General features: G+C 36.0%; 1 protein-coding gene across 1 annotated transcript in view; it reads right to left on the reverse strand.

The window, feature by feature from the left end:
• LOC141258400 (putative Polycomb group protein ASXL2) overlaps positions 1–22520 on the reverse strand; it is a 146153-nt gene that overhangs the window by 10623 nt on the left and 113010 nt on the right. The window contains exon 5 of the mRNA XM_073673401.1: positions 6432–6547. Coding sequence (XP_073529502.1) covers positions 6432–6547 — 116 coding nt within the window. The remainder of the gene's footprint in view (positions 1–6431; positions 6548–22520) is intronic.

Below are 22520 nucleotides of genomic sequence, written 5' to 3' on the forward strand. Positions count from 1 at the left end.
ATTATATACATCACGTGGGGGAGAGATGGGGCGCACTGTATTATATACATCACGTGGGGGAGAGATGGGGCGCACTGTATTATATACATCACGTGGGGGGAGAGATGGGGCGCACTGTATTATATACATCATATTATATACATCACGTGGGGGAGAGATGGGGCGCACTGTATTATATACATCACGTGGGGGAGAGATGGGACGCACTGTATTATATACATCACGTGGGGGAGAGATGGGGCGCACTGTATTATATACATCACGTGGGGGAGAGATGGGGACGCACTGTATTATATACATCACGTGGGGGGAGAGATGGGACGCACTGTATTATATACATCACGTGGGGGAGAGATGGGACGCACTGTATTATATACATCACATGGGGGGAGAGATGGGACGCACTGTATTATATACATCACGTGGGGGGAGAGATGGGGCGCACTGTATTATATACATCACGTGGGGGGAGAGATGGGACGCACTGTATTATATACATCACATGGGGGAGAGATGGGACGCACTGTATTATATACATCACGTGGGGGAGAGATGGGACGCACTGTATTATATACATCACGTGGGGGGAGAGATGGGGCGCACTGTATTATATACATCACGTGGGGGGAGAGATGGGACGCACTGTATTATATACATCACGTGGGGGGAGAGATGGGACGCACTGTATTATATACATCACGTGGGGAGAGATGGGACGCACTGTATTATATACATCACGTGGGGGGAGAGATGGGGCGCACTGTATTATATACATCACGTGGGGGGAGAGATGGGACGCACTGTATTATATACATCACGTGGGGGAGAGATGGGGCGCACTGTATTATATACATCACGTGGGGGGAGAGATGGGGCGCACTGTATTATATACATCACGTGGGGGAGAGATGGAGCGCACTGTATTATATACATCACGTGGGGGAGAGATGGGGCGCACTGTATTATATACATCACGTGGGGGAGAGATGGGGCGCACTGTATTATATACATCACGTGGGGGGAGAGATGGGGCGCACTGTATTATATACATCACGTGGGGGAGAGATGGGGCGCACTGTATTATATACATCACGTGGGGGGAGAGATGGGGCGCACTGTATTATATACATCACGTGGGGGGAGAGATGGGGCGCACTGTATTATATACATCACGTGGGGGGAGAGATGGGCGCACTGTATTATATACATCACGTGGGAGGAGAGATGGGGCGCACTGTATTATATACATCACGTGGGGGAGAGATGGGGCGCACTGTATTATATACATCACGTGGGGGGAGAGATGGGGCGCACTGTATTATATACATCACGTGGGGGAGAGATGGGGCGCACTGTATTATATACATCACGTGGGGGAGAGATGGGGCGCACTGTATTATATACATCACGTGGGGGGAGAGATGGGGCGCACTGTATTATATACATCACGTGGGGGAGAGATGGGGCGCACTGTATTATATACATCACGTGGGGGAGAGATGGGGCGCACTGTATTATATACATCACGTGGGGGGAGAGATGGGGCGCACTGTATTATATACATCACGTGGGGGGAGAGATGGGGCGCACTGTATTATATACATCACGTGGGGGGAGAGATGGGGCGCACTGTATTATATACATCACGTGGGGGGAGAGATGGGACGCACTGTATTATATACATCACATGGGGGAGAGATGGGACGCACTGTATTATATACATCACGTGGGGGGAGAGATGGGGCGCACTGTATTATATACATCACGTGGGGGAGAGATGGGACGCACTGTATTATATACATCACGTGGGGGGAGAGATGGGGCGCACTGTATTATATACATCACGTGGGGGGAGAGATGGGACGCACTGTATTATATACATCACATGGGGGAGAGATGGGACGCACTGTATTATATACATCACGTGGGGGGAGAGATGGGACGCACTGTAATATATACATCACGTGGGGGGAGAGATGGGGCGCACTGTATTATATACATCACGTGGGGGGGAGAGATGGGGCGCACTGTATTATATACATCACGTGGGGGAGAGATGGGGCGCACTGTATTATATACATCACGTGGGGGAGAGATGGGGCGCACTGTAATATATACATCACGTGGGGGAGAGATGGGACGCACTGTATTATATACATCACATGGGGGGAGAGATGGGACGCACTGTATTATATACATCACGTGGGGGGAGAGATGGGGCGCACTGTATTATATACATCACGTGGGGGAGAGATGGGACGCACTGTATTATATACATCACGTGGGGGGAGAGATGGGGCGCACTGTATTATATACATCACGTGGGGGGAGAGATGGGGCGCACTGTATTATATACATCACGTGGGGGGAGAGATGGGGCGCACTGTATTATATACATCACGTGGGGGAGAGATGGAGCGCACTGTATTATATACATCACGTGGGGGGAGAGATGGGGCGCACTGTATTATATACATCACGTGGGGGGAGAGATGGGGCGCACTGTATTATATACATCACGTGGGGGGAGAGATGGGGCGCACTGTATTATATACATCACGTGGGGGGAGAGATGGGGCGCACTGTATTATATACATCACGTGGGGGAGAGATGGGGCGCACTGTATTATATACATCACGTGGGGGAGAGATGGGACGCACTGTATTATATACATCACGTGGGGGGAGAGATGGGGCGCACTGTATTATATACATCACGTGGGGGGAGAGATGGGGCGCACTGTATTATATACATCACGTGGGGGGAGAGATGGGGCGCACTGTATTATATACATCACGTGGGGGGAGAGATGGAGCGCACTGTATTATATACATCACGTGGGGGGAGAGATGGGGCGCACTGTATTATATACATCACGTGGGGGGAGAGATGGGGCGCACTGTATTATATACATCACGTGGGGGGGAGAGATGGGGCGCACTGTATTATATACATCACGTGGGGGGAGAGATGGGGCGCACTGTATTATATACATCACGTGGGGGGAGAGATGGGGCGCACTGTATTATATACATCACGTGGGGGAGAGATGGGGCGCACTGTATTATATACATCACGTGGGGGGAGAGATGGGGCGCACTGTATTATATACATCACGTGGGGGGAGAGATGGGGCGCACTGTATTATATACATCACGTGGGGGGGAGAGATGGGGCGCACTGTATTATATACATCACGTGGGGGGAGAGATGGGGCGCACTGTATTATATACATCACGTGGGGGGAGAGATGGGGCGCACTGTATTATATACATCACGTGGGGGAGAGATGGGGCGCACTGTATTATATACATCACGTGGGGGGAGAGATGGGGCGCACTGTATTATATACATCACGTGGGGGAGAGATGGGGCGCACTGTGTTATATACATCACGTGGGGGAGAGATGGGGCGCGATGTATTATATACATCACGTGGGGGGAGAGATGGGGCGCACTGTATTATATACATCACGTGGGGGAGAGATGGGGCGCACTGTATTATATACATCACGTGGGGGAGAGATGGGGCGCACTGTATTATATACATCACGTGGGGGAGAGATGGGGCGCACTGTATTATATACATCACGTGGGGGGAGAGATGGGACGCACTGTAATATATACATCACGTGGGGGGAGAGATGGGGCGCACTGTATTATATACATCACGTGGGGGAGAGATGGGGCGCACTGTATTATATACATCACGTGGGGGGAGAGATGGGGCGCACTGTATTATATACATCACGTGGGGGGAGAGATGGGGCGCACTGTATTATATACATCACGTGGGGGGAGAGATGGGGCGCACTGTATTATATACATCACGTGGGGGGGAGATGGGGCGCACTGTATTATATACATCACGTGGGGGGAGAGATGGGGCGCACTGTATTATATACATCACGTGGGGGGAGAGATGGGGCGCACTGTATTATATACATCACGTGGGGGGAGAGATGGGGCGCACTGTATTATATACATCACTTAGGGGGAGAGATAACATCTTTCCTACTGGACTAAACCATGAAAACAGGTAACAATATATTTTGGACGCGTCTCCTCACAAGTACGAGGACCAGTGGTCGGGTTGACCACATTGAGGGGGTCCTGGGTGGAGCTCGGCTCTGCACATTTTGAAGCCCCTCGCTCCAATCTGAGGAATAAAGGCCAGATTGAAAGAAAATTTGCTTTGGCCACATGGAACCTCAGGAATCGGATCTTGTGGGGGGACGGTGCGACGCCTCCTGTTCATGGACGCACCAGTTATCACAACCTTCCCAGGACGGGGCCGTTGCACTTAGAGACCTCAGGTTTATCACTCCAGCAGATCGTAACGCTCGCAGGCCAGCATATTAGCACGATCAAGGTTGTACAGTGACATGCAAAAATTTGGGCACCCTTGGAGATTTGTGCACTCAGATAACTGTGATAAAGGTTTCAGATCTTAATTAACCTGTTAGGGTTACGGCTTGTTCACTATCATCGTTAGGAAAGGCCGGTGATGAAAATTTCCCAGCTTTATAAACACCCAGCCTCCTCTAACCTTGTGCCAAAAACCAGCAGCCATGGGGTCTTCCAAGCAGCTGCCAACACTCTGAAAATGGTGGAGGCCACAAAGCAGGAGAAGACTATAAGAAGATATCAAAGTGTTTTCAAGTAGCCCTTTCCTCAGTTCGAAATGTAATTAAGAAATTGCAGTTACCAGGAACAGGGGAGGTCAAGATAAGGTCTGGAAGACCAAGCAACATCTCAGTGAGAGCCGCTCGTAGGTTTGCTAGAGAGGCAAATCAAAAACCCCGCTTGACTGCAGAAGACCTTCAGAAAGATTTAGCAGACTCTGGAGTTGGGGTACGTTGTTGTACTGTTCAGAGACACCGCATAAGTACGGCCTTCATGGAAGAGTCATCAGAAGAAAACATCTCCTGCATCCTCACCATAAAATTCAGCATCAGAAGCGCAAAAGAATATCTAAACAAGCCTGATGCATCCTGGAAACAAGTCCTGTGGACCGATGAGATAAAATACAACTCTGTGGCCACAATGATCAAAGGTATGTGTGGAGAGAAAAGGGCAGAGAATTTCAGGAAGAGAACATCTCACCAACCATTAAGCATGGGGGAGGATCAATCATGCTTTGGGGTTGTGTTGCAGCCAATGGCACGGGGAACATTTCACGGGTAGAGGGAAGAATGGAGTCAATGAAATTTCAACAAATACTTGATACAAACATAAAACCATCTGTAAAAAAGCTGAAGATGAATAGAGGATGGAAATTGATCCTAAACACACATCACAATCCACAATAGATGACCTCAAAAGGCGCAAACTGAAGGTTTTACAATGGCCCTCACAGTCCCCTGATCTGAACATCATTGAAAATCTGTGGCTAGACCTCAAAATAGCAGAACATGGAAGACGCCCCAAGAATCTCACAGAACTGGAAGAATTCTCCAAGGAAGAACGGAAGAAAATCCCTCAAACAAGAACTGAAAGACTCTTGGCTGACTACAAAAAGAGTTTACAAGCTGGGATACTTTCCAAAGGGGGCGCTACTAGGTACTAACCATGCAGGGCGCACAAACTTTTGCATCGGCCCATTTTCCTTTTTGACATTTTTAAAATGAAAAAGATGAAAATATATATATGTATTTTTTTTTGCCTAAAATGCAATAGAAATGTGTCATCTGTAACTTTAGGCTTTCAGAGATCATTTCATCTTCAACTTGCTTAACTGTTCACAATAACAGTAATATTCACCAGGGGTGCACAAACTTTTACACATGCCACTGTATGTCCCAGAGGTTGGGAAAAAAAAAAAAAGATGAAGTGGACTGACAGCAGAAGGTGCACAGAGGCGAAAACTGCATGGACGGACGGCATGGTGATACATGCTGTACTGCGGGCGAGAACAGACGTGACACGAGCCGGAGGTCTCAGTGGCTGAAAGACACTGGGCTACAAGCCAGGCGTCCGGCTACAGATGTCCACTGATGTCACTCCACTGCCATCACGGTACAGAGCAAGACAGAGACTTGTCTCCCATTGGGCACATCTGGTTGTCATCGGTCAATGATTACACAGGAGCTGCTGGCAGAGGATCTTGATGAATTTAGAGGCAGAACCTTCCTCAGACGACCATTAATGACCTCAGTGATGGAAGCCGAGGCTGGAGGTATCGGGATTTGTGCACGAAGCTCAGACCCCACTGTTGAGAAATAAATATCCTGCAGCTCCTGACAATGTGATCACCGCGTGTCCAGACTCCGGGAAAGGTGGTCTCGTTACAGACTCCTGCCCCGGGGACAACAGTGGGCGACTACTCCGCTAGATACAATAATGACCTTGTCCTGAATATGGATGATGAGAGAGATCCATGTGGAGAAGACCCCCCAGATGTGCACAAACAAATGGCCACCCCCGTTACCTGTTTCAGGGCCTTCTTGCTGAGCTTCTGAGATGGAGAGATGACTTTACCCGCAGGTATGGGGGGAGATGGACAGCTCGACTGGGGGGAAGATGGCTGGGAAAGGCGAGATGTAACTACAAGAACAAATGAGAACAGAACAATGTGTTATGTCACCGCGAGGCACTGGATGAGGTACAAGAGAATGGCGGAGCTATGACCGAAGGGAGGGGAGAACTACAACTCCCAGAACAGTAAGACATGGAGAAAAACACTACTATAATACTGCCCCCTATGTACAAGAAAATAACAACTATAATACTGCTCCTATATACAAGAATATAACTACTATAATACTGCTCCTATGTACAAGAATATATCTACTATAATACTGCTCCCTATATACAAGAATATAACTACTATAATACAGCTCCTATGTACAAGAATATAACTACTATAATACTGCTCCCATGTACAAGAATATAACTACTATAATACTGCTCCTATGTACAAGAATATATCTACTATAATACTGCTCCCTATATACAAGAATATAACTACTATAATACTGCTCCTATGTACAAGAATATAACTACTATAATACTGCTCCTATGTACAAGAATATAACTACTATAATACTGCTCCTATGTACAAGAATATAACTACTATAATACTGCCCCTATGTACAAGAATATAACTACTATAATACTGCTCCTATGTACAAGAATATAACTACTATAATACTGCTCCTATGTACAAGAATATAACTACTATAATACTGCCCCAATGTACAAGAATATAGCTACTATACTACTGCCCCTATGTACAAGAATATAACTACTATAATACTGCTCCTATGTACAAGAATATAACTACTATAATACTGCTCCTATGTACAAGATATAACTACTATAATACTGCTCCTATGTACAAGAATATAACTACTATAATACTGCCCCTATGTACAAGATTATAACTACTATAATACTGCTCCTATGTACAAGAATATAACTACTATAATACTGCTCCTATGTACAAGAATATAACTACTATAATACTGCTCCTATGTATAAGAATATAACTATAATACTGCTCCTATGTACAAGAATATAACTACTATAATACTGCCCCCTATGTACAAGAATATAACTACTATAATACTGTCCCTATGTACAGGAATATAACTACTATAATACTGCCCCTATGTACAAGAATATAACTACTATAATACTGCTCCTACGTACAAGAATATAACTACTATAATACTGCCCCTACGTACAAGAATATAACTACTATAATACTGCTCCTACGTACAAGAATATAACCACTATAATACTGCCCCCTATGTACAAGAATATAACTACTATAATACTGCCCCCATGTACAAGAATATAACTACTATAATACTGCTCCTATGTGCAAGAATATAACTACTATAATACTGCTCCCTATGTACAAGAATATAACTACTATAATACTGCCCCTATGTACAAGAATATAACTACTATAATACTGCCCCTATGTACAAGAATATAACTACTATAATACTGCCCCTATGTACAAGAATATAACTACTATAATACTGCTCCCTATGTACAAGAATATAACTACTATAATACTGCTCCTATGTACAAGAATATAACTACTATAATACTGCTCCCTATGTACAAGAATATAACTACTATAATACTGCTCCTATGTGCAAGAATATAACTACTATAATACTGCTCCTATGTGCAAGAATATAACTACTATAATACTGGCCCCTATGTACAAGAATATAACTACTATAATACTGCTCCTATGTACAAGAATATAACTACTATAATACTGCCCCTATGTACAAGAATATAACCACTATAATATTGCCCCCTATGTACAAGAATATAACTACTATAATACTGCTCCCTATGTACAAGAATATAACTACTATAATACTGCTCCTATGTGCAAGAATATAACTACTATAATACTGGCCCCTATGTACAAGAATATAACTACTATAATACTGCTCCTATGTACAAGAATATAACTACTATAATACTGCCCCTATGTACAAGAATATAACCACTATAATATTGCCCCCTATGTACAAGAATATAACTACTATAATACTGCTCCTATGTACAAGAATATAACCACTATAATACTGCTCCTATGTACAAGAATATAACTACTATAATACTGCCCCCTATGTACAAGAATATAACTACTATAATACTGCTCCCTATGTACAAGAATATAACTACTATAATACTGCTCCTATGTACAAGAATATATCTACTATAATACTGCTCCCTATATACAAGAATATAACTACTATAATACTGCTCCTATGTACAAGAATATAACTACTATAATACTGCTCCTATGTACAAGAATATAACTACTATAATACTGCTCCTATGTACAAGAATATAACTACTATAATACTGCTCCTATGTACAAGAATATAACTACTATAATACTGCTCCTATGTACAAGAATATAACTACTATAATACTGCTCCTATGTACAAGAATATAACTACTATAATACTGCCCCTATGTACAAGATTATAACTACTATAATACTGCTCCTATGTACAAGAATATAACTACTATAATACTGCTCCTATGTACAAGAATATAACTACTATAATACTGCTCCTATGTATAAGAATATAACTATAATACTGCTCCTATGTACAAGAATATAACTACTATAATACTGCCCCCTATGTACAAGAATATAACTACTATAATACTGTCCCTATGTACAGGAATATAACTACTATAATACTGCCCCTATGTACAAGAATATAACTACTATAATACTGCTCCTATGTACAAGAATATAACTACTATAATACTGCCCCTATGTACAAGAATATAACTACTATAATACTGCTCCTATGTACAAGAATATAACCACTATAATACTGCCCCCTATGTACAAGAATATAACTACTATAATACTGCCCCTATGTACAAGAATATAACTACTATAATACTGCTCCTATGTGCAAGAATATAACTACTATAATACTGCTCCCTATGTACAAGAATATAACTACTATAATACTGCCCCTATGTACAAGAATATAACTACTATAATACTGCCCCTATGTACAAGAATATAACTACTATAATACTGCCCCTATGTACAAGAATATAACTACTATAATACTGCCCCTATGTACAAGAATATAACTACTATAATACTGCCCCTATGTACAAGAATATAACTACTATAATACTGCCCCTATGTACAAGAATATAACTACTATAATACTGCTCCCTATGTACAAGAATATAACTACTATAATACTGCTCCTATGTACAAGAATATAACTACTATAATACTGCTCCCTATGTACAAGAATATAACTACTATAATACTGCTCCTATGTGCAAGAATATAACTACTATAATACTGCTCCTATGTGCAAGAATATAACTACTATAATACTGGCCCCTATGTACAAGAATATAACTACTATAATACTGCTCCTATGTACAAGAATATAACTACTATAATACTGCCCCTATGTACAAGAATATAACCACTATAATACTGCTCCTATGTACAAGAATATAACCACTATAATACTGCTCCTATGTACAAGAATATAACTACTATAATACTGCCCCCTATGTACAAGAATATAACTACTATAATACTGCTCCTATGTACAAGAATATAACTACTATAATACTGCTCCCTATGTACAAGAATATAACTACTATAATACTGCTCCTATGTACAAGAATATAACCACTATAATACTGCTCCTATGTACAAGAATATAACCACTATAATACTGCTCCTATGTACAAGAATATAACTACTATAATACTGCTCCCTATGTACAAGAATATAACTACTATAATACTGCTCCTATGTACAAGAATATAACTACTATAATACTGCTCCTATGTACAAGAATATAACCACTATAATACTGCTCCTATGTACAAGAATATAACTACTATAATACTGCTCCCTATGTACAAGAATATAACTACTATAATACTGCTCCCTATGTACAAGAATATAACTACTATAATACTGCTCCTATGTACAAGAATATAACCACTATAATACTGCTCCTATGTACAAGAATATAACCACTATAATACTGCTCCTATGTACAAGAATATAACTACTATAATACCGCTCCTATGTACAAGAATATAACTACTATAATACCGCTCCTATGTACAAGAATATAACTACTATAATACCGCTCCTATGTACAAGAATATAACTACTATAATACTACTCCTATGTACAAGAATATAACTACTATAATACTGCTCCTATGTACAAGAATATAACCACTATAATACTGTTCCTATGTACAAGAATATAACTACTATAATACTGCTCCCTATGTACAAGAATATAACCACTATAATACTGTTCCTATGTACAAGAATATAACTACTATAATCCTGCGCCTATGTACAAGAATATAACTACTATAATACTGCTCCTATGTACAAGAATATAACTACTATAATACTGCCTCCTATGTACTAGAATATAACTACTATAATCCTGCTCCTATGTACAAAAATATAACTACTATAATACTGCTCCTATGTACAAGAATATAACTACTATAATACTGCTCCCTATGTACAAGAATATAACTACTATAATACTGCCCCTATGTACAAGAATATAACTACTATAATACTGCCTCCTATGTACTAGAATATAACTACTATAATACTGCTCCTATGTACAAGAATATAACTACTATAATACTGCTCCTATGTACAAGAATATAACTACTATAATACTGCTTCCTATGTACTAGAATATAACTACTATAATCCTGCTCCTATGTACAAGAATATAACTACTATAATACTGCCCCTATGTACAAGAATATAACTACTATAATACTGCTCCTATGTACAAGAATATAACTACTATAATACTGCCTCCTATGTACTAGAATATAACTACTATAATACTGCTCCTATGTACAAGAATATAACTACTATAATACTGCTCCTATGTACAAGAATATAACTACTATAATACTGCCCCTATGTACAAGAATATAACTACTATAATACTGCCCCCTATGTAAAGGAATATAACTACTATAATTCTGCTCCTATGTACAAGAATATAACTACCATAATACTGCCTCTATGTACAAGAATATAACTACTATAATACTGCTCCTATGAACAAGAATATAACTACTATAATACTGCCCCATTGTACAAGAATATAACTACTATAATACTGCCCCTATGTACAAGAATATAACTACTATAATACTGCCTCCTATGTACTAGAATATAACTACTATAATCATGCTCCTATGTACAAGAATATAACTACTATAATACTGCTCCTATGTACAAGAATATAACTACTATAATACTGCCTCCTATGTACTAGAATATAACTACTATAATCCTGCTCCTATGTACAAGAATATAACTACTATAATACTGCTCCTATGTACAAGAATATAACTACTATAATACTGCCTCCTATGTACTAGAATATAACTACTATAATCCTGCTCCTATGTACAAGAATATAACTACCATAATACTGCCTCTATGTACAAGAATATAACTACTATAATACTGCTCCCTATGTACAAGAATATAACTACTATAATACTGCCCCTATGTACAAGAATATAACTACTATAATACTGCTTCCTATGTACTAGAATATAACTACTATAATCCTGCTCCTATGTACAAGAATATAACTACTATAATACTGCTCCTATGTACAAGAATATAACTACTATAATACTGCCTCCTATGTACTAGAATATAACTACTATAATCCTGCTCCTATGTACAAGAATATAACTACTATAATACTGCCCCTATGTACAAGAATATAACTACTATAATACTGCTCCTATGTACAAGAATATAACTACTATAATACTGCCTCCTATGTACTAGAATATAACTACTATAATACTGCTCCTATGTACAAGAATATAACTACTATAATACTGCTCCTATGTACAAGAATATAACTACTATAATACTGCACCTATGTACAAGAATATAACTACTATAATACTGCCCCCTATGTACAGGAATATAACTACTATAATTCTGCTCCTATGTACAAGAATATAACTACCATAATACTGCCTCTATGTACAAGAATATAACTACTATAATACTGCCTCTATGTACAAGAATATAACTACTATAATACTGCTCCTATGTACAAGAATATAACTACTATAATACTGCCCCTATGTACAAGAATATAACTACTATAATACTGCTCCTTTGTACAAGAATATAACTACTATAATACTGCCCCATGTACAAGAATATAACTACTATAATACTGCCCCTATGTACAAGAATATAACTACTATAATCCTGCTCCTATGTACAAGAATATAACTACTATAATACTGCCCCCTATGTACAAGAATATAACTACTATAATACTGCTCCTATGTACAAGAATATAACTACTATAATACTGCCCCCTATGTACAAGAATATAACTACTATAATACTGCTCCTATGTACAAGAATATAACTACTATAATACTGCTCCTATGTACAAGAGTATAACCACTATAATACTGCTCCTATGTACAAGAACATAACTACTATAATACTGCTCATATGTACAAGAGTATAACTACTATAATACTGCTCCTATGTACAAGAATATAACTACTATAATACTGCTCCTATGTACAAGAATATAACTACTATAATACTGCTCCTATGTACAAGAATATAACTACAATAATACTGCTCCTATGTACAAGAATATAACTACTATAATACTGCTCCTATGTACAAGAGTATAACCACTATAATACTGCTCCTATGAACAAGAACATAACTACTATAATACTGCTCCTATGTACAAGAGTATAACTACTATAATACTGCTCCTATGTACAAGAATATAACTACTATAATACTGCCCCCTATGTACAAGAATATAACTACTATAATACTGCTCCTATGTACAAGAATATAACTACTATAATACTGCCTCCTATGTACTAGAATATAACTACTATAATCCTGCTCCTATGTACAAGAATATAACTACTATAATACTGCTCCTATGTACAAGAATATAACTACTATAATACTGCCTCCTATGTACTAGAATATAACTACTATAATCCTGCTCCTATGTACAAGAATATAACTACCATAATACTGCCTCTATGTACAAGAATATAACTACTATAATACTGCTCCCTATGTACAAGAATATAACTACTATAATACTGCCCCTATGTACAAGAATATAACTACTATAATACTGCTTCCTATGTACTAGAATATAACTACTATAATCCTGCTCCTATGTACAAGAATATAACTACTATAATACTGCTCCTATGTACAAGAATATAACTACTATAATACTGCCTCCTATGTACTAGAATATAACTACTATAATCCTGCTCCTATGTACAAGAATATAACTACTATAATACTGCCCCTATGTACAAGAATATAACTACTATAATACTGCTCCAATGTACAAGAATATAACTACTATAATACTGCCTCCTATGTACTAGAATATAACTACTATAATACTGCTCCTATGTACAAGAATATAACTACTATAATACTGCTCCTATGTACAAGAATATAACTACTATAATACTGCACCTATGTACAAGAATATAACTACTATAATACTGCCCCCTATGTACAGGAATATAACTACTATAATTCTGCTCCTATGTACAAGAATATAACTACCATAATACTGCCTCTATGTACAAGAATATAACTACTATAATACTGCCTCTATGTACAAGAATATAACTACTATAATACTGCTCCTATGTACAAGAATATAACTACTATAATACTGCCCCTATGTACAAGAATATAACTACTATAATACTGCTCCTTTGTACAAGAATATAACTACTATAATACTGCCCCATGTACAAGAATATAACTACTATAATACTGCCCCTATGTACAAGAATATAACTACTATAATCCTGCTCCTATGTACAAGAATATAACTACTATAATACTGCCCCCTATGTACAAGAATATAACTACTATAATACTGCTCCTATGTACAAGAATATAACTACTATAATACTGCCCCCTATGTACAAGAATATAACTACTATAATACTGCTCCTATGTACAAGAATATAACTACTATAATACTGCTCCTATGTACAAGAACATAACTACTATAATACTGCTCATATGTACAAGAGTATAACTACTATAATACTGCTCCTATGTACAAGAATATAACTACTATAATACTGCTCCTATGTACAAGAATATAACTACTATAATACTGCTCCTATGTACAAGAATATAACTACAATAATACTGCTCCTATGTACAAGAATATAACTACTATAATACTGCTCCTATGTACAAGAGTATAACCACTATAATACTGCTCCTATGAACAAGAACATAACTACTATAATACTGCTCATATGTACAAGAGTATAACTACTATAATACTGCTCCTATGTACAAGAATATAACTACTATAATACTGCCCCCTATGTACAAGAATATAACTACTATAATACTGCTCCTATGTACAAGAATATAACTACTATAATACTGCTCCTATGTACAAGAGTATAACCACTATAATACTGCTCCTATGTACAAGAACATAACTACTATAATACTGCTCATATGTACAAGAGTATAACTACTATAATACTGCTCCTATGTACAAGAATATAACTACTATAATACTGCTCCTATGTACAAGAGTATAACCACTATAATACTGCTCCTATGTACAAGAACATAACTACTATAATACTGCTCCTATGTACAAGAATATAACTACTATAATACTGCTCCTATGTACAAGAATATAACTACTATAATACTGCCCCTATGTACAGGAATATAACTACGATAATACTGCCCCTATGTACAGGAATATAACTACTATAATACTGCTCCCTATGTACAAGAATATAACTACTATAATACTGCCTCCTATGTACAAGAATATAACTACTATAATACTGCTCCTATGTACAAGAATATAACTACTATAATACTGCCCCTATGTATAAGAATATAACTACTATAATACTGTACCTATGTACATGAATATAACTACTATAATACTGCCACTATGTACAAGAATATAACTACTATATTACTGCTCCTATGTACAGGAATATAACTACTATAATACTGCTCCTATGTACAAGAATATAACTACTATAATATTGACACCTATGTACAAGAATATAACTACTATAATACTGCTCCTATGTTCAAGAATATAACTACTATAATACTGCTCATATATACAAGAATATAACTACTATAATACTGCCCCTATGTATAAGAATATAACTTCTATAATACTGCCCCTATGTACAAGAATATAACTACTATAATACTGCTCATATATACAAGAATATAACTACTATAATACTGCTCCTATGTACAAGAATATAACTACTATATTACTGCTCCTATGTACAAGAATATAACTACTATAATACTGCTCATATATACAAGAATATAACTACTATAATACTGCCCCTATGTACAGGAATATAACTACTATAATACTGCTCCTATGTACAAGAATATAACTACTATAATACTGCTCCTATGTATAAGAATATAACTACTATAATACTGCCCCTATGTACATGAATATAACTACTATAATACTGCCCCTATGTACAGGAATATAACTACTATAATACTGCTCCTATGTACAAGAATATAACTACTATAATACTGCTCCTATGTACAAGAATATAACTACTATAATACTGCTCCTATGTACAGGAATATAACTACTATAATACTGCCCCTATGTACAGGAATATAACTACTATAATACTGCTCCCTATGTACAAGAATATAACTAGTACTGCTCCTTTGTACAAGAATATTACTACTATAATACTGCTCCTATGTACTAGAACATAACTACTATAATACTGCTCCTATGTGCAAGAATATAACTACTATAATACTGCCCCCTATGTACAAGAATATAACTACTATAATACTGCTCCCTATGTACAAGAATATAACTACTATAATACTGCTCCTATGTACAAGAATATAACTACTATAATACTGCCCCTATGTACAAGAATATAACTACTATAATACTGCTCCCTATGTAGAAAAATATAACTACTATAATACTGCCCCTATGTACAAGAATATAACTACTATAATACTGCTCCCTATGTACAAGAATATAACTACTATAATACTGCCCCCTATGTACAAGAATATAACTACTATAATACTGCTCCTATGTACAAGAATATAACTACAATAATACTGCTCCTATGTACAAGAATATAACTACTATAATACTGCTCCTATGTACAGGAATATAACTACGATAATACTGCCCCTATGTACAGGAATATAACTACTATAATACTGCTCCCTATGTACAAGAATATAACTACTATAATACTGCTCCTATGTACAAGAATATAACTACTATAATACTGCCGCTATGTACAAGAATATAACTACTATAATACTGCCCCCTATGTACAAGAATATATCTACTATAATACTGCCCCCTATGTACAAGAATATAACTACAATAATACTGCTCCTATGTACAAGAATATAACTACTATAATACTGCTCCTATGTACAGGAATATAACTACGATAATACTGCCCCTATGTACAGGAATATAACTACTATAATACTGCTCCCTATGTACAAGAATATAACTACTATAATACTGCCCCTATGTACAAGAAGATAACTACTATAATACTGCTTCCTATGTACTAGAATATAACTACTATAATCCTGCTCCTATGTACAAGAATATAACTACTATAATACTGCTCCTATGTACAAGAATATAACTACTATAATACTGCCTCCTATGTACTAGAATATAACTACTATAATCCTGCTCCTATGTACAAGAATATAACTACTATAATACTGCCCCTATGTACAAGAATATAACTACTATAATACTGCTCCTATGTACAAGAATATAACTACTATAATACTGCCTCCTATGTACTAGAATATAACTACTATAATACTGCTCCTATGTACAAGAATATAACTACTATAATACTGCTCCTATGTACAAGAATATAACTACTATAATACTGCCCCTATGTACAAGAATATAACTACTATAATACTGCCCCCTATGTACAGGAATATAACTACTATAATTCTGCTCCTATGTACAAGAATATAACTACCATAATACTGCCTCTATGTACAAGAATATAACTACTATAATACTGCCTCTATGTACAAGAATATAACTACTATAATACTGCTCCTATGTACAAGAATATAACTACTATAATACTGCCCCTATGTACAAGAATATAACTACTATAATACTGCTCCTTTGTACAAGAATATAACTACTATAATACTGCCCCATGTACAAGAATATAACTACTATAATACTGCCCCTATGTACAAGAATATAACTACTATAATCCTGCTCCTATGTACAAGAATATAACTACTATAATACTGCCCCCTATGTACAAGAATATAACTACTATAATACTGCTCCTATGTACAAGAATATAACTACTATAATACTGCCCCCTATGTACAAGAATATAACTACTATAATACTGCTCCTATGTACAAGAATATAACTACTATAATACTGCTACTATGTACAAGAGTATAACCACTATAATACTGCTCCTATGTACAAGAACATAACTACTATAATACTGCTCATATGTACAAGAGTATAACTACTATAATACTGCTCCTATGTACAAGAATATAACTACTATAATACTGCTCCTATGTACAAGAATATAACTACTATAATACTGCTCCTATGTACAAGAATATAACTACTATAATACTGCTCCTATGTACAAGAATATAACTACTATAATACTGCTCCTATGTACAAGAATATAACTACTATAATACTGCTCCTATGTACAAGAATATAACTACTATAATACTGCTCCTATGTACAAGAATATAACTACAATAATACTGCTCCTATGTACAAGAATATTACTATAATACTGCTCCTATGTACAAGAGTATAACCACTATAATACTGCTCCTATGAACAAGAACATAACTACTATAATACTGCTCATATGTACAAGAGTATAACTACTATAATACTGCTCCTATGTACAAGAATATAACTACTATAATACTGCCCCCTATGTACAAGAATATAACTACTATAATACTGCTCCTATGTACAAGAATATAACTACTATAATACTGCTCCTATGTACAAGAGTATAACCACTATAATACTGCTCCTATGTACAAGAACATAACTACTATAATACTGCTCATATGTACAAGAGTATAACTACTATAATACTGCTCCTATGTACAAGAATATAACTACTATAATACTGCTCCTATGTACAAGAGTATAACCACTATAATACTGCTCCTATGTACAAGAACATAACTACTATAATACTGCTCCTATGTACAAGAATATAACTACTATAATACTGCTCCTATGTACAAGAATATAACTACTATAATACTGCCCCTATGTACAGGAATATAACTACGATAACACTGCCCCTATGTACAGGAATATAACTACTATAATACTGCTCCCTATGTACAAGAATATAACTACTATAATACTGCCTCCTATGTACAAGAATATAACTACTATAATACTGCTCCTATGTACAAGAATATAACTACTATAATACTGCCCCTATGTATAAGAATATAACTACTATAATACTGTACCTATGTACATGAATATAACTACTATAATACTGCCACTATGTACAAGAATATAACTACTATATTACTGCTCCTATGTACAGGAATATAACTACTATAATACTGCTCCTATGTACAAGAATATAACTACTATAATATTGACACCTATGTACAAGAATATAACTACTATAATACTGCTCCTATGTTCAAGAATATAACTACTATAATACTGCTCATATATACAAGAATATAACTACTATAATACTGCCCCTATGTATAAGAATATAACTTCTATAATACTGCCCCTATGTACAAGAATATAACTACTATAATACTGCTCATATATACAAGAATATAACTACTATAATACTGCTCCTATGTACAAGAATATAACTACTATATTACTGCTCCTATGTACAAGAATATAACTACTATAATACTGCTCATATATACAAGAATATAACTACTATAATACTGCCCCTATGTACAGGAATATAACTACTATAATACTGCTCCTATGTACAAGAATATAACTACTATAATACTGCTCCTATGTATAAGAATATAACTACTATAATACTGCCCCTATGTACATGAATATAACTACTATAATACTGCCCCTATGTACAGGAATATAACTACTATAATACTGCTCCTATGTACAAGAATATAACTACTATAATACTGCTCCTATGTACAAGAATATAACTACTATAATACTGCTCCTATGTACAGGAATATAACTACTATAATACTGCCCCTATGTACAGGAATATAACTACTATAATACTGCTCCCTATGTACAAGAATATAACTAGTACTGCTCCAGTGTACAAGAATATTACTACTATAATACTGCTCCTATGTACTAGAACATAACTACTATAATACTGCTCCTATGTGCAAGAATATAACTACTATAATACTGCCCCCTATGTACAAGAATATAACTACTATAATACTGCTCCCTATGTACAAGAATATAACTACTATAATACTGCTCCTATGTACAAGAATATAACTACTATAATACTGCCCCTATGTACAAGAATATAACTACTATAATACTGCTCCCTATGTAGAAAAATATAACTACTATAATACTGCCCCTATGTACAAGAATATAACTACTATAATACTGCTCCCTATGTACAAGAATATAACTACTATAATACTGCCCCCTATGTACAAGAATATAACTACTATAATACTGCTCCTACGTACAAGAATATAACTACAATAATACTGCTCCTATGTACAAGAATATAACTACTATAATACTGCTCCTATGTACAGGAATATAACTACGATAATACTGCCCCTATGTACAGGAATATAACTACTATAATACTGCTCCCTATGTACAAGAATATAACTACTATAATACTGCTCCTATGTACAAGAATATAACTACTATAATACTGCCGCTATGTACAAGAATATAACTACTATAATACTGCCCCCTATGTACAAGAATATATCTACTATAATACTGCCCCCTATGTACAAGAATATAACTACTATAATACTGCTCCTATGAACAAGAATATAACTACTATAATACTGCCCCCTATGTGCAAGAATATAACTACTATAATACTGCTCCTATGTACACGAATATAACTACTATAATACTGCTCCTATGTACAAGAATATAACTACTATAATACTGCCCCCTATGTACAGGAATATAACTACTATAATACTGCCCCCTATGTACAAGAATATAACGACTATAATACTGCTCCTATGTACACGAATATAACTACTATAATACTGCCCCTATGTACAAGAATATAACTACTATAATACTGCCCCCTATGTACAGGAATATAACTACTATAACACTGCCCCCTATGTACAAGAATATAACGACTATAATACTGCTCCTATGTACACGAATATAACTACTATAATACTGCCCCTATGTACACGAATATAACTACTATAATACTGCCCCTATGTACAAGAATATAACCACTATAATACTGCCCCTATGTACAATAATATAACTACTATAATACTGCTCCTATGTACAAGAATATAACTACTATAATACTGCTCCCTATGTACAAGAATATAACTACTATAATACTGCTCCTATGTACAAGAATATAACTACTATAATACTGCTCCTATGTACAAGAATATAACTACTGTAATACTGCTCCTATGTACAAGAGTATAGCTACTATAATACTGCCCCTATGCACAAGAATATAACAACTATAATACTGCCCCCTATGTACAAGAATAACTACTATAATACTGCTCCTATGTACAAGAATATAACTACTATAATACTGCCCCCTATGTACAAGAATATAACTACTATAATACTGCTCCTATGTACAAGAATATAACTACTATAATACTGCTCCTATGTACAAGAGTATAACCACTATAATACTGCTCCTATGTACAAGAACATAACTACTATAATACTGCCCCTATGTACAGGAATATAACTACTATAATACTGCTCCCTATGTACAAGAATATAACTACTATAATACTGCCTCCTATGTACAAGAATATAACTACTATAATACTGCTCCTATGTACAAGAATATAACTACTATAATACTGCCCCTATGTATAAGAATATAACTACTATAATACTGTCCCTATGTACATGAATATAACTACTATAATACTGCCACTATGTACAAGAATATAACTACTATATTACTGCTCCTATGTACAGGAATATAACTACTATAATACTGCTCCTATGTACAAGAATATAACTACTATAATATTGACACCTATGTACAAGAATATAACTACTATAATACTGCTCCTATGTTCAAGAATATAACTACTATAATACTGCTCATATATACAAGAATATAACTACTATAATACTGCCCCTATGTATAAGAATATAACTTCTATAATACTGCCCCTATGTACAAGAATATAACTACTATAATACTGCTCATATATACAAGAATATAACTACTATAATACTGCTCCTATGTACAAGAATATAACTACTATATTACTGCTCCAATGTACAAGGATATAACTACTATAATACTGCTCATATATACAAGAATATAACTACTATAATACTGCCCCTATGTACAGGAATATAACTACTATAATACTGCTCCTATGTACAAGAATATAACTACTATAATACTGCTCCTATGTATAAGAATATAACTACTATAATACTGCCCCTATGTACATGAATATAACTACTATAATACTGCCCCTATGTACAGGAATATAACTACTATAATACTGCTCCTATGTACAAGAATATAACTACTATAATACTGCTCCTATGTACAAGAATATAACTACTATAATACTGCTCCTATGTACAGGAATATAACTACTATAATACTGCCCCTATGTACAGGAATATAACTACTATAATACT

Source organism: Phyllobates terribilis, unplaced genomic scaffold (genome assembly GCF_046119375.1).
Source record: "Phyllobates terribilis strain yellow unplaced genomic scaffold, ASM4611937v1 Scaffold_3__8_contigs__length_932513732, whole genome shotgun sequence".
In the NCBI taxonomy this organism is placed as follows: Eukaryota; Metazoa; Chordata; class Amphibia; order Anura; family Dendrobatidae; genus Phyllobates; species Phyllobates terribilis.